The sequence below is a fragment of the Scyliorhinus canicula genome, chromosome 13 (genome assembly GCF_902713615.1).
Source record: "Scyliorhinus canicula chromosome 13, sScyCan1.1, whole genome shotgun sequence".
Lineage (NCBI taxonomy): Eukaryota > Metazoa > Chordata > Chondrichthyes > Carcharhiniformes > Scyliorhinidae > Scyliorhinus > Scyliorhinus canicula.
The window spans coordinates 100,412,539-100,426,345 of NC_052158.1; the positions used below are offsets into that span (position 1 = coordinate 100,412,539).

General features: G+C 47.1%; 1 protein-coding gene across 1 annotated transcript; it reads right to left on the reverse strand.

Annotated features, from left to right (window-relative positions):
* Nucleotides 1-212: 212 nt before the first annotated feature.
* LOC119976805 (oocyte zinc finger protein XlCOF15-like) lies at nucleotides 213-1,129 on the reverse strand. Its single transcript, XM_038817602.1, has one exon. The coding sequence runs from the start codon at nucleotides 1,025-1,027 to the stop codon at nucleotides 437-439; it is 591 nt and encodes a 196-aa protein (XP_038673530.1). The 5' UTR covers nucleotides 1,028-1,129; the 3' UTR covers nucleotides 213-436.
* Nucleotides 1,130-13,807: the final 12,678 nt, after the last annotated feature.

A 13,807-nucleotide genomic window follows, 5' to 3' on the forward strand; every position in this document is an offset into this window, starting at 1 on the left:
AACCACAATGCTACCGTGGTGCCCACTTTTTTTTTTTTCTTTTTTTTTCTTGTTTTTTGTTTTTTTTTAATAAGCGAACTTCATTTCATTTCATCAACGACACCCCAATCCCAGTTCCCCCTACCCCCTACCCCCCCCCCCCCCCCCTCCCCACTGCTGACAGCTTAATTTTTCCCAAAGAAGTCGATAAACGGCTGCCATCTCCAGGCAGATCTACCTGTAGTGGTAGGAAATTATTATTTACTCTCCAGGATAAAATAAATGTCTTTCATGTCAGTGGAAATGTGCTCTCCCAGGCTCAAAGAGCATCAGCCCACTGGAGGAAAATTGTCAGAAGGACCAGTCCAACAGAAAGAAACCCTCCGACTTCACCAACTTTCAAAATGAACATCGTTCAGTCCTGGTTGTGATTAATCGCAGAATCCAACCCCCATCATCACTTGTGAATTCGTTGGTGCCTCAGCAGGTGAGATGACTGAGTGAATTGCTTCCCACACTCAGAGCAGGTGAATGGCCTCTCCCGAGTGTGAACTCGCTGGTGGGTCCGCAGGTTGGATGGATCATTGAATTCCTTCCTACATTCCGAGCAGATGAACGGCTTCTCCTCAGTGTGAACTCGCTGGTGTGTCTGCAAGTGAGATAACTGACTGAATCCCTTCTCACATAGAGAGCAGGTGTACGGCCTCTCTCCAGTGTGAACTCTCTGGTGTATCTGTAAGTGAGATAACTGACTGAAGCCCTTTCCACACAGAGAGCAGGGGTATGGTTTATCTCCAGTGTGAACCCGCTGATGTGTCAGCAGGTCAGATAAAGCTATAAATTCCTTCCCACACTCAGTGCAGGAGAATGGCCTCTCTCCAGTGTGAACTCGCTGGTGTCTCACTAGGTGGGATGAATGAATGAATCCCTTCCCACACACAAAGCAAGTGAATGGCCTCTCCCCAGTGTGACTGCGTCGATGAATTTCGAGATGAAATGGGGATATGAATGCATTCCCACAGTCTCCACATTTCCAAGGCTTCTCCATGGTGCAAGTGTTCTTGTGTCACTCAAATTCCAAGATGAGCTCAAGGAAGGCCAGAGAAACACAGAACGCGTGCTGTCTCTCCCCACTGTAAATGGTGTGATGTTTTTCAGGCTGTGTAACTGTTTAAAGCTCTTTCCACAGTCAGTGCACAGGAACACTCTCACTCAGGTATCACAATGTCATTAAGAGAGAACCAACCTTTCCAGAGACCTACCCAACTAAAGTTACCAATGTCTGACCAGAGTGAGCAAAGAAATGGAAAGGGGGAGACATTGATTTACTCCCAGATGTTGCCCAGAGGAGGAAGATTTAGTCTGAAACACATTGTCCAAACTCCACGTTGTGACGTCACGATCTAGCCCTGCCTGAATCAGCCAATTGAAATCACGCTGCTCCTTGATGACGTCTCTGGGTTCCAATGAGCAGGCCTAGCGCGGATACTGTGCCTCCGCCCCCCAATGTTCCGCTCCCCCGACACCTCCTCGAGACAAGGTTTCCAGGCAACCGGCTGACGGCGAGAAGCTGTTGGATGATTTCCCATTCCCATCGGCCGAGGACTACGCATGTCCAAAGAAAGGGGCACCTTCTGCATTGTAGGGATTCTATGATTCTATGATTGCAGCAAGGTCGCACTTGGTTGTCCGATACTGACCTCCACCTCGGCAACTGCTCTCCCTCCGGGTCCACCAACCAGGTCCAGTGCCTGTGATTCGCTGCATGATAGGCTGCTGTTCCAGCGTTCCCCCTCTGGTTTCCTCCCACTTTCTGCGGTTGTGCGCCGCCTTCTCTTGGGGAGTGGGGGGGAAACGGAAAGCGCACAGTGTTAGACAGTCGGACGTGGGCAGCACAGGGGGTGGGCAGCTGGTGGTCTTCGTGGCCAGGTCACCTGCCCATGGCGGCCGGTATGTATGCTGGCATGTGGTGCACACTGCCAACGGTTAGGGTTTTGGTCGTCCTCTGGGTCAGGGTATGTGGGACGGGGGGGTGGGGGGGTTTAGTGCCAGGGGCACAGTGCTGCCTACTCACCCTGGCTGCCCTGAGGAGGTTGTGCAGCTTCTTCCTGCACTGCTGTGGGGCCCACAGCACGCACGGCCTCTGCCACCTGTGCCCAGGCCTGGTGTACTGTGGCGGGTGGCAGCCGCCTTCCCACTCCGGGGGTACAAGGTGACCCGCCTCTCCTCCACAGCATGCAGCAAATTCTCCAGCTCCACTTCTGCAAACCGGAGTTCCACTCTCCTTGCTGCCATCACCTTGGCTGCAATGAGTGTGTATGTAGCAAGTGGAGTGCTAATATGGGGCTACATCTTGCCAGCCTCCCGGGTGTCAATCCCGACTCCAGCCGTTTTTCATTGGAATCGCTCGGGTTCCACGTGGCGCCAGTACTAGCCCATTAACAGCTCATGAATTGCTCCGGGGCCAGCGCCAATTTAGTTGACATGTTCTGCCGTCAACACTTAATTTCTGAAACGGAGAATCCCACCCGTGGGTCTATTCAAAGTAATATAAGGATATAATATAGAAACCTCCCTGTTGGAGGCATATAGACCTTCCATCAGCAATACATTGAATCATGTACAATGAAATAGTAGTGTAGAATGAATGTGAATTCTGCTTGCATTTGGCTGCAAATGTAGCCAAATCAATATTTTTTTAATGAAATCACCAAGCAAAGCCTTTACATTAGAACATTAAGAGCAGTGAAAGTTGAAGTAGCTTTTTTGCCCCTGTGCACCTACAAATGGCCTGCTGAACATAACTTTCTCAGCTAGGGTTGATGTGAAGCAAGGAAAATCCCAAAGGGGGAGGGATTGAAAAATGACAATGAAAGGAGAAAGAATGGAAGTAAGATGGTTATTTAATAAGAAGAGATGGTAACAGGATAGAATTATGAAAAGAGAACATGCGGAAGCTCAATAGAATGAGGTGAGAGCTTATTTTAATTTGCTACAAACCTATTCACTTGCCAAAAACTAAAATTGTCATTAAAATGTTGAACAATGGAAAACTGGGAGCAGAAATAATTACTGCATATATATTGAAATCAGGAGGACTAGCTCTTATACCATAGTTACTTGGCATTGACACAGTAACATGCAATATTCATAAATGATTGAAATGGAAGCACAATTGTGACAATAGATTTGTATATTAGAACATGCAGAGACATGTACTCTTCCTGTTAATTGTGGGAAAGGGATGTATTTTTGTTCTTCAACAGAGAGTAAGGAATACAGTTGGCAATAGAGGAGTAAAGTGGTTATATAAAACTGTGCAATTATAACTGGCTGTGCCTGGTTGTTCCTTGCAGAGCAGTTTCTCATTGTACATTTCTCAGCAAACCTTTGATAAATCACAACATTGACTAGTTTGTCTGATTATGGCATACAAAAATGCCAATTTAATTTGTTTCAATGTTCATTTGAATGATTTGCCCAGATCTTTCGGCTTTTGTCAAATTCGTTAGATGTCCAAACACAGTGAGTCTGTGGGAATTTCCCGTAAGTTTGAATTTTGATTGGCAACTCCAATGATCCCAGGACCCTCCGAAAAAGTTTCTAACTGATCTCCAGTCAGAGACTTTGGACAATTCCAACCTACTCACCTTAATTGATAGGCATAAAAGTCCTTTTCTAATCCTCGGGTATCCATACAACTGACTGCCTGCCCCACGACCCCTCTGACTACCCCCTCCACCCACTCCTCCCCACTCGATCCGCTCACTCCCCCCTTGACCCCCTGACTCTCTCCTGATCCCTCGATGTCCCCCCAATGCTGACTCCCCCAACCCAACCTGATTAGCCACCACCACATGCCTTCCCCGACACAATCTGAGATGACCCTCACCTTCCAACTACCCCGTCTGAGCCCCCCGACTCCCTCTGACCTCTCTCCCCAATTCTCCCTCAGCCAACCTGACCCAAATTCACCACCATACCAAGCTGCCTCCCGACCTCTTTACCTACCCTACCTCCTCTTTCACTCCACTCCTCATCCACTTTTCTTACCCACCCTACCCCCTTATCCCCTACTCTTTACCTACTTACCTTCCCCACCCTACAGTTTTACCCATTTACCTCACCCACCTACCTCCTTATGCACGTACTTTTGCTCTGTAGCTTTTCAGAGAAACTTTAGGATATGTAGGACGGCATTCTCCTTTTTTGTCGAAGTGGATGGTTCCAGCAGTGCCATTCTCGCTAGCCGACATATATTAAAATTGAGCCACTCTTGGTGTCTCATGAATTACTCACCAGCAAGTATCTCTCCGAATCATCTGGTGGGTTTGGAGCTGATTCACTGCCTACCATTAGCTGGTAGGTTTGAAGGTCAGGCGCCATATTTAAATGCCAATGCGATGTATTCCAGTCGCCTTGTCTTCATCATAAGGGGCTGTTTAGCACACAGCTAAATCACTGGCTTTGAAAGCAGACCAAGCAGGCCAGCAGCACGGTTCGATTCCCTTAACAGCCTCCCCGAACAGGCGCCGGAATGTGGCGACTAGGGGCTTTTCACAGTAACTTCATTTGAAGCCTACTCGTGATAATAAGCGATTTTTCATTTCAAACTATGCAGGACTCCAGGAACTCAGAGGCAAAAGGATAGCAGCCTCAAGGAGAAGTCTGCACCCCATTTTGCCCAGCATGTCCTTGAGGCCTTGATGCCAAGAGTCTAGCACAGAGGCATGTCCTCTACCCGAGGGATTGCTCGAGGAGGCGCAACAACCTCACTTCTCTGACCTGGGAGGTTGTTGTTTAGGAGGTCAGCTTACCTAGCAACCATGCCAGAAGTGCTATCCAGTGCATGAAATGGATTAGTGATCCATCTGCTCAACCAGGTTAAGTTGTCTCTCACCTCCCTCCAGTATTCAATTCTCATCATGGTATCATGTACTCAAATAGTAACTCTCTTCATGGATTACGCACAATCATTAGCGGGGGACAATATTAACACACATACTCTCACAAACACTATTACAAGACCACTATCCTATCTGTCATGTTGCTCACTCTCCATCCTCTGTCCCTTTAGGGTAGGGGTTACCATACACAGGGTGGGTGTGATATCCTCTCTGGCCACATACCTTTCTTTCATCTTCATACAGGCAAAGCAGGCAGACAACAAACACAAGAGAGGCCAGACTTCGGGAGGGACAACAGAGATCCTCACCCTCATTGAACTCGAGGAGGCTACAACCAACCTTACTGGGCAGGATGGAGATTGTTGCTGGGGCAACAATATAAGATCTCAGCTCCATCACTTCTTCAAATCATCACAATCGCAGTGAGTCAAATGTACTCTGAATGAGTTTGAACTCATCCACTAAAATGGTCATTTATTTCTTGCATGGGCAGCACGGTGGCACAATGGTTAGCATTGCTGCCTACGGCGCTGAGGACCCGGGTTCGAATCCCGGCCCTGGGTCACTGTCCGTGTGGAGTTTGCACATTCTCCCCGTGCCTGCGTGGGTTTCGCCCCCACAACCCAAAGATGTGCAGGTTAGGTGAATTGGCCATGCTAAATTGCCCCTTAATTGGAAAAAATAATTGGGTACTCTAAATTTATAAAAAAAAAAAAAAAAAAATTTATTTCTTGCATGCATGAGCAGATCGAGTCCCCAGAGCACATCAGAGGATGAAAAGGCTCACAATCATCTGTCATCACACACATACACACGCACATAAGCACATCTCTGCTGCACCTCGGTGGGACAAAGTTCTAGATTAGTCTCGGGGTCACTTTCTGGAGAACACCTCACTGATACATCCCCACAGCAGGGAAGCCCAGGTATCTGGCACTTCAAAGGCTGCTAAAAAACAGCCACCCACTCAGTTCCGGTCAGATGTTGAGCCTCTGGAAGTGCCTACCAGCTCACGGTGGAGGTGCAATGGCAGATAGCAGAACATCAGGCATAGAATCTAGAATCACTCAACAGACTAGATCGAAGGATAAAAGAGGTCACCTGCGTTTTGTCTGATGTCGTGGTTCCAAAATATGAGCCCTTCAAGGCCCCCATGGGAAGGCTGGAAATCACCATGGAGACCTTCGTCCAGCAAGTCTTGTTGGATTTTTGCTCAGTCTTGCACTCCATTGTCACACACCCTGGTGCATACCATCAGGAAGTAGATGACATTGGGGTGAGCTATCTTGACCTCCCAAGGTGCCCCATCTCCTGCAGAGGTCTGCCAGGGCCCTCTGACACTCAGAGTGAGGATGAGTGACAGATGAACACTCCGGACACTGGAAGGGTATCCAGCTGCTTAGAGTTCCGTCTGCCTGCCACTTGCTGGGGAGGCTGCTGAATCACTGGAGGCTATTGGATATGGGGTGGCTCTCATTAATTGTATGGAAATAGGGCTTAAGTGGTGATAATTGGTTTCTCGCCAAGCTGTGGCAAGATCCCGAATTTGCCTACGGGAGTGGGCTAGTTGCATTGTAAACTGTTTGGCGCCAGGCGCGGTTCTTGTTTGCTGCCTCTCCCGCTATTCATCGGCCTTGTTTCGCTTAAGCAAGAGCATAACAAGGCCAAAGATTCACGCCCACTGTTTCCAATTATTGTTCCTGGTGCATGGCCGTTACCCTACTGCACTGACTCCTATCTCTGGCTTTTGACTGTGACGTCCACCTAGCTGCTGGATTGCCTGTCATCTGTGACATCTTTCTATATTGCAGAAGTAATGCAGTCTGCACTCTGCGACTCCTGTCTGAGAGATCCTGAACTAAAATGGGAACCTTGACATAGTTGTTGATTCCAGACAAGACTAAGGACAACAGTGACTCCCAAGTCACTACAGCCTCAACTTCTGAGCAGTGGTGTGAACCATCCCTAACAAGCCCCCATCCAATATTCTGAAGAGTGCATGCATCCCCTCCAGTAAATTATGCTTTATACATTTGACCCCCTTGTTTGCAAATATTCCATGCAGCCATAGCTTCCCAGACTCAGTCATCCCTCTGCCTTCCATTGTTTGTCGCCCTCATCCACCTCCTTACTCCCCTCCCTGTCATCATGCCCCCTTGCCCTTCACCTCGCCACCCTTGCACAGCCCTCCTTCCACATTGCTCCCTTGTCTTAGTCTGTCCGTCCTCCCTCACTTTGACCCTATCCCCAGCTGAAATTTGGTCCATTGAGCGGAGGTTGCCCGAGTCCCACAGCACAGTGATGTCCAGACAGATAATGGTGTGTGGCACCGCAAACAGATGACCCTTAAACTCCCCAACTACAGGTGCAGAACTCATCCGAATAGGAGAAACTGGAGGGAAGCAGCACAGTGTTGTCCATAAATAGCAGCTCAGCATGGACCTGGAGGGCAAGAACTGCCCCAAGCACTGTGGCATTCAACACATCAGGAAAGGTGCAGCACTATGGCAGATAGGCTATAAATGTTGCACTCACCTCAAAGAATCAAGCAAACTGAGGTCCAGCTTTTTCAAATGGGTTTGAGGCTAACGTAATTTCGTGCTAGCATGATGCAAGATTAGAAGGCCTGACGAGATCTTGGTGAGCAGAACTTCTAATGAGCACTCACAAGATGTAAATGACGTTCACGCTATCAGGCAGTGGGAAGAGCGACATGCCATTCACCTCCCATTGGGACAATATCAATCTGTTTTAACACCGGAGGATTTTCGACTTTTTGCCTCCCACTGGATTATCTGCATCTGCCGCGGGCAGGATGGAGAATTCTGCCCTTAACCTCTTTACTTAACAGAATCAGGCAGCTCATGCCTTATAAAGGGGGCATGGCTTATCTTCGCCAGCAGGACAAAGAAGAAGCTCCGTGTCAGGTACGCTCCACATTTCTAGAGGAGCTGGGATCAGAAATCCCAGCCAGAAATGCAGTGTTCTGTCATAACACAGAAAAGTAGGAATGCAGTGGCATAAATTGCCATTCCTTGGAATGTTTGGGCCATCATATCATTGAGTCTGCTGAAAAGTCTAATGTCTGTTTCATTAGATCTGTTGAGTTAAAAATACCCATTGTTATAAATAAGAACACACATTTTGGAAATGTATAATGAAAGCACACGGAGGTTAACATCGAAAACAGAAAGCTTTGATTAGGATAGAACATTTTATCGAAATTCATGCAAATTTTGACTCTTTGGTTCAAGCATCTTCTGTCTTATTTTGGAATAAATGACTAATTAATAAGGAGAAAAATGTGTAGAATCAAAATAATGATATCCATCTTTATTTTGCAGTAACCAGTAATAAAGGCAATGCAAAATTCTAAACCAGTAAACTTGAAGAACATGAACTAGACCATGAATGAGTGCTCCCTCAGATTCTCAATACATTCTCCTTGGGTGTAACGTTCCGTAATTTGGGCACTCAGGACAGAATATATTCTCTTGTGATTTATGAGTTTTGTCACATGGCCTGATTTATATTACAAGAACGCTTTTAGCTATAGCTGTAAACTATATATTAATATTAACTGTGGGTCAAATATATACAAAACAACAGATGAATAACTATGAACATGCATGAGCAACCTCTCTCCCAGCTGCTGGTCAGTCTGAGGTCACGTGACTCTAACATTCACCTATGTACTAATGAGACTCCTAGTGGTCAGTCGGTGAATTAGAACACAACCATGATATCATGACAATGAGCAACTGAAGAATGTGGTGAACTGACCCATGTGAAATGATGAATTGCTTTCCTTAGAAATGAAAAGATTAAGGGACGACAGAAACAAAGGATGTGGTAGTGTGGTCCTTGAAGGGGCGATCGTTCACCTGCCATATGATCCACCTGGAGCCTATTGCGTGGGAGCGTGTGAACCTTGGTCAATAGGAAGGAAACAAAAGGTCCAGGGAGCAGGGGGCGCGTATAAAGATCTTCAATTGCTGTTTGTTCCAATAAATTACTTCATGATTTAAGCCTCCTCGTAAATACCTCACACTATTAGATTGGTGATGAGAGTTAAGCAGGCAATGGTTGGGGTTGGCATTGACAATCTCAATTTCCAAAGAAAATATTAGCCGAACCAAAATATCCCTGGCTAAAGTGATAGAGATGGCTCAAGCTGCTGAATGAGCTAAAAAGGGTGTTTCTGAGTTACAGTGCGTGTAAGAAGGCAAGGTGAATCAGCTTTGGAACAGAACGGCTGCTAGACGAGGACCGCAAATGACAGGCGCAGAGGAGGCTAAACTGAGATGGCAGAAGCAAAGAAGAAAAATGGACTGTCAGCCAAGGAATTTTGATGGGTTTTACAGATGTGGGTGAGACCACCCTCAAGGAATGTGCAATTGCAAATACTTTGTTTCCTTCAATTGCAACAGGACTCTTCATTAATTACTATATAGCTAATGAAAATGAAATGAACTGTGGGAGGAAACCGGAGCACTCGGAGGAAACCCACGCACACACGGGGAGGATGTGCAGACTCCGCACAGGCAGTGACCCAGCACGGTAGCATGGTGGTTAGCATAAATGCTTCACAGCTCCAGGGTCCCAGGTTCGGTTCCCGGCTGGGTCACTGTCTGTGCGGAGTCTGCACGTCCTCCCCGTGTGTGCGTGGGTTTCCTCCGGGTGCTCCGGTTTCCTCCCACAGTCCAAAGATGTGCGGGTTAGGTGGATTGGCCATGCTAAATTGCCCGTAGTGTCCTAAAAGTAAGGTTAAGGGGGTGTTGTTGGGTTACGGGTATATGGTGGATACATGGGTTTGAGTAGGGTGATCATTGCTCGGCACAACATCAAGGGCCTGTTCTGTGCTGTACTGTTCTATGTTCTATGTTCTATGTCACAAGTAGGCTTCAAATGAAGTTACTGTGAAAAGCTCCTAGTTGCCACATTCCGGCGCCTGTTCGAGGAGGCTGGCCTTCCGGCGTCTGCTTTCAAAGCCAGTGAATTAGCCCTGTGCTAAACCAGCCCATAGCTTGTATCATTGAATCCCTACAGTGCAGAATAGGCCATTCAGCCCATCAAATCTGCACCAACGTTTACTATACCTTTATCAATAATTTTGGTAAATAAGAAATGCTTACAGTTGATCTGCATCAGAGCACGATGACTTCATCAAAACATACTGAGATGTAACCAACACCCCCACAACATGTACTACATAGTTAAGAATGAAGTGAGAAGAGTCCTTGATATAATCGATATACACAAAGCTTTTAAAGTCTAAATAATGCAGAAGAGGATCAATAAAGCCAAGAGAATGTTGAATTCCAAAATCAAATCAATGGGATGCAAGCCAGAAGAAGTTGTAACCAACTGTATAAAGCCTGCTCAGACTGATCCGAGAGGATTGTGCACAGGAAAAACTGAATGTGGTGATATATGTGGAACCAATCTGTTTTTAAAAAAAGACACCGTATTCACACAAAAAGCAGGGAGAATGTAGAGTAGCATACTGTAAATAGCACAACTTGTTTTAACCTTGGTAAATTTATTGGAAATATATATTGGATAAATATTTGTTACAGCTTGGAGTCAGTGAGAACATTTCTCAGGGGCAAGCTAAACGAATTAAATGCACTCTATGCTGGATCTTATAAAACATGGATCATAAAAATAGTTTTTACACTGCCATACGAAAACCAGCACACAACCAAAGGTGGAAGGTCATATGACAACATTGTCAAAGGTAAATGATCCCAAATCATTGGCTGCAAAATTCAGCTCCATGTTGAGTTGAAAGACTTGAAACAGTGTCGTTCTGGTACCAAAATACTGTCTGTTTCGTGCATGCTTATTTCCAATGTAATAATAATAGTAACCTTTATTAGTTAACACTGCAATGAAGTTACTGTGAAAACCCCCTTGTCGCCACATTCCGGCGCCTGTTCGGGTACACTGAAGGAGAATTCAGAATGTCTAATTCACCCCAGAGCAGCTCTTTCGGGACTTTCGGAAGAAGCCGGAACACCCGGAGGAAACCCACGCAGACACGGAGAGAATGTGCAGACTCCGCGCAGGCAGTGACCCAAGCCAGGAATCAAACTCAAGTCCCTGGTGCTGTGATGCAACAGTGCTAACCACTGTGCTACAGTGCTGCTCTGAAAGCCATTTTGCCATGTGGTCTGAACTGAAAGCCATTTTGCTGAGAGTGCTAGCATGGACAACAGGACCATGCACCAAATGTAATTAAAGAAGGTTGATCATTGCATTCGTCAACATGTGCCACTTACTTGACACCACCACTGCCATTTTCAGCTTCACTGCTCCAACTAACACCCTCTCTTAAACAAACATTACTGAACATGCATTCAAATGCAGGAAGAACAACCCCATGGTGCTATTTAAAAGCATCGTCAGTAATTTGCTGGTTACCTGCTGATATTATTATTATATTTATTCTTTCCCTCTTATAGTTTGTAGAGTTAGTGAAAGTTGGTGGGGTCAGCAGGGAGTGGTGCTACACATGGAGAAGACGTTGGTTCTGACTGCAAGGTATCCAGTCGTGGACCTGGCCCCCAATTATGGGTGCTGTATTGGCAATCCTGCTTGGGTTGCACCATGAGAAAGAAACGGAAATGAGGCACAACAGAGGAAGACAAGCTGCTCGCACAGGAGAGGGAGACAATCTTTCAGCAGGAAGACAGTATTTTCTGGAAGACCCTCTCTTATTCAACCCGAGCCAGGAACAGTGTGTACATTGTCTCTGCTTTTCAAAAGCAGATGGTTCATTCACCATTGCTGCATCAGAGATGTGACAGTCAATCGCCCTGTCAAGGGAGCGAATACATTCTGTTCTCTCTGCCCAGAGAAAAGCAAACAGAGCATTTTTAAAAATTATACCTCCGGATGTGGGCATTGCTGGCTATGCCAGCATCAATGCCTATCCCTAATTGCCCCTTAGAAGGTAGCACTGAGCCACCTTCTTGAACTGCTGCAGGCCATATGGTATAGATATAATCAGTGTTATTAAGGAGTGCCAGGATTTTTACCCAGAGACAGTGAAGGGATGGTGATCTATTACTAAGTCCTGGGGCGGGATTCTCCCGAATACACGGGATGGCCCGACGGCGGCGTAAAAAACGGCGCAAACCACTCCACCGTCGGACTGACCGGAAATTGCGGAATTTTACGTACTTCCGGGGCTAGGCCAGCACCGCAGGGACTTTGCGAGTTAGTGCACGTGCAGACCAGCCGTCATATTCTGGTGCATGCGCAAGGGGGTGTCTTCTCTGGCTATGGCGGAGCCCAACAGGGGTCAGCGCGGAAAGAAGAAGTGCCCCCACTGCACAGGCCCGCCCGCAGATCGGTGGCCCCGATTGCGCGCTAGGCCACCGTGCCCCCCCCCCACCCCCGTGGTCGAAACCCCCCGCTCCCCCCCTCCCCCCAGTGGACTGCGCCAGCCAATTTGCCTGCTAGGTCCTGCCGTGTGGGGACCATGTCCAATCCACTCCGGCGGGTCTGGGCAGAAACGGACGGCCACTCGGCCCATCGGAGACCGGAGAATTGCTGGGGGGGGGGGGGGGCCACTGCCAACCGTTCCCGGCCGGCGCGGCGTGATCCCCGCCCCCACCCAAATACCGACGCCGGAGAATATGGCAGCCAGCGTCGGAGCGGCGGGACGGGATTCACGCCATACCCCGGGGATGCTCCGACTCGGTGGGGGGTTGGAGAATCCCGTCCATGGTGTGTGGCTTGGAGGGGAACATGCTGGTGGTGGCATTCCCAGGCATCCTCTGCCTTTGACATTTTAGATGGTAGTGGTTTCAGGTTTGGAAGATGTTGTCAAATGAACCTTGGTGAATTGCAGCAGTGTATCTTGTATATGGTATCCACTGCTGCCACTGTGTATCAGTAATGGAGGGCATGAATGTTTATGATGGTGGATAGGGTGATGATCAATTGGGTGACTTTGTCGTCAATGGTATTGTACATCTTGAGTGTTGTTGAATCTGCAGCACATGGCGAGAAAATCAACAAGAGGGGGGAGAAAAACGACTTGACCTCATCTTTACCAATCTATCTGTTGCAGATGCACGTTTCCATGACACTATTGGTCAGAGTGACCACCACACAGTACTTGTGGAGTCGAAGTCACTTTGAGGAGACCCTGAATCATGTCGTGTGGCAGAACCACCGAGCGAAATGGGAGAGATTTTGATAAAATCTAGCAACGCAAATTCTGCAAAACCTATGTACTACCTCTGTCACACACTAATTGACTACTTCCATGGTTGCTGATGACAACTTCTTTTCTACATCCTGACATACTCTGCATTGTTTCATTGGCTTTGTCATCTACGTCCTTATCTATCCTTGACCAAAACCTTGCTAGACACTTTGTGAAGCTCATCCCCAAGTACTGATCATGAAGATCACCGAGCAACCACGATCTGTACCTGTCAAGAATAAAACTCTGGCTCCCAATTATCATAACCTTGATCAACTGCCAGCTCATTCTTACACATAATAAATGGCCTGATTTCTAAGTCCAGTATCTGTGTAGGCCACCTATTTGCGACACTGTCATACACTTGCCGATACAGGGTTCCTAATAATCATCAACTGTGACTGACAACTGATCCACGTGTAAAAAGGAAAATATATCTTCCCTGATGGGCTCAGCCTCAACCTTCGACCTACTCAACTGCAGCTTATTTACTTCAGCAGACGATTGGCAGTTGTCAACTCTAACTTCTCTCGAGTCACTGTTTGGCAAGGTATGTCAAAAGTTAATTTTGGCACTGTCAGCTACTTACCGCGAATGTGCTCACTTTATAAACTGCAGACAAATCTGTTCTGTAATGCTCTCTCTTCAAATGCTCTAAAATTACAAAAAATGGACAGTTTTTTTCAAAGCAACAATAAAC

Bases quoted from the DNA above. Each gene is read 5' to 3' on its own strand.
- LOC119976805 (XM_038817602.1), bottom strand. From the start codon at position 1,027: ATGGAGAAGCCTTGGAAATGTGGAGACTGTGGGAATGCATTCATATCC.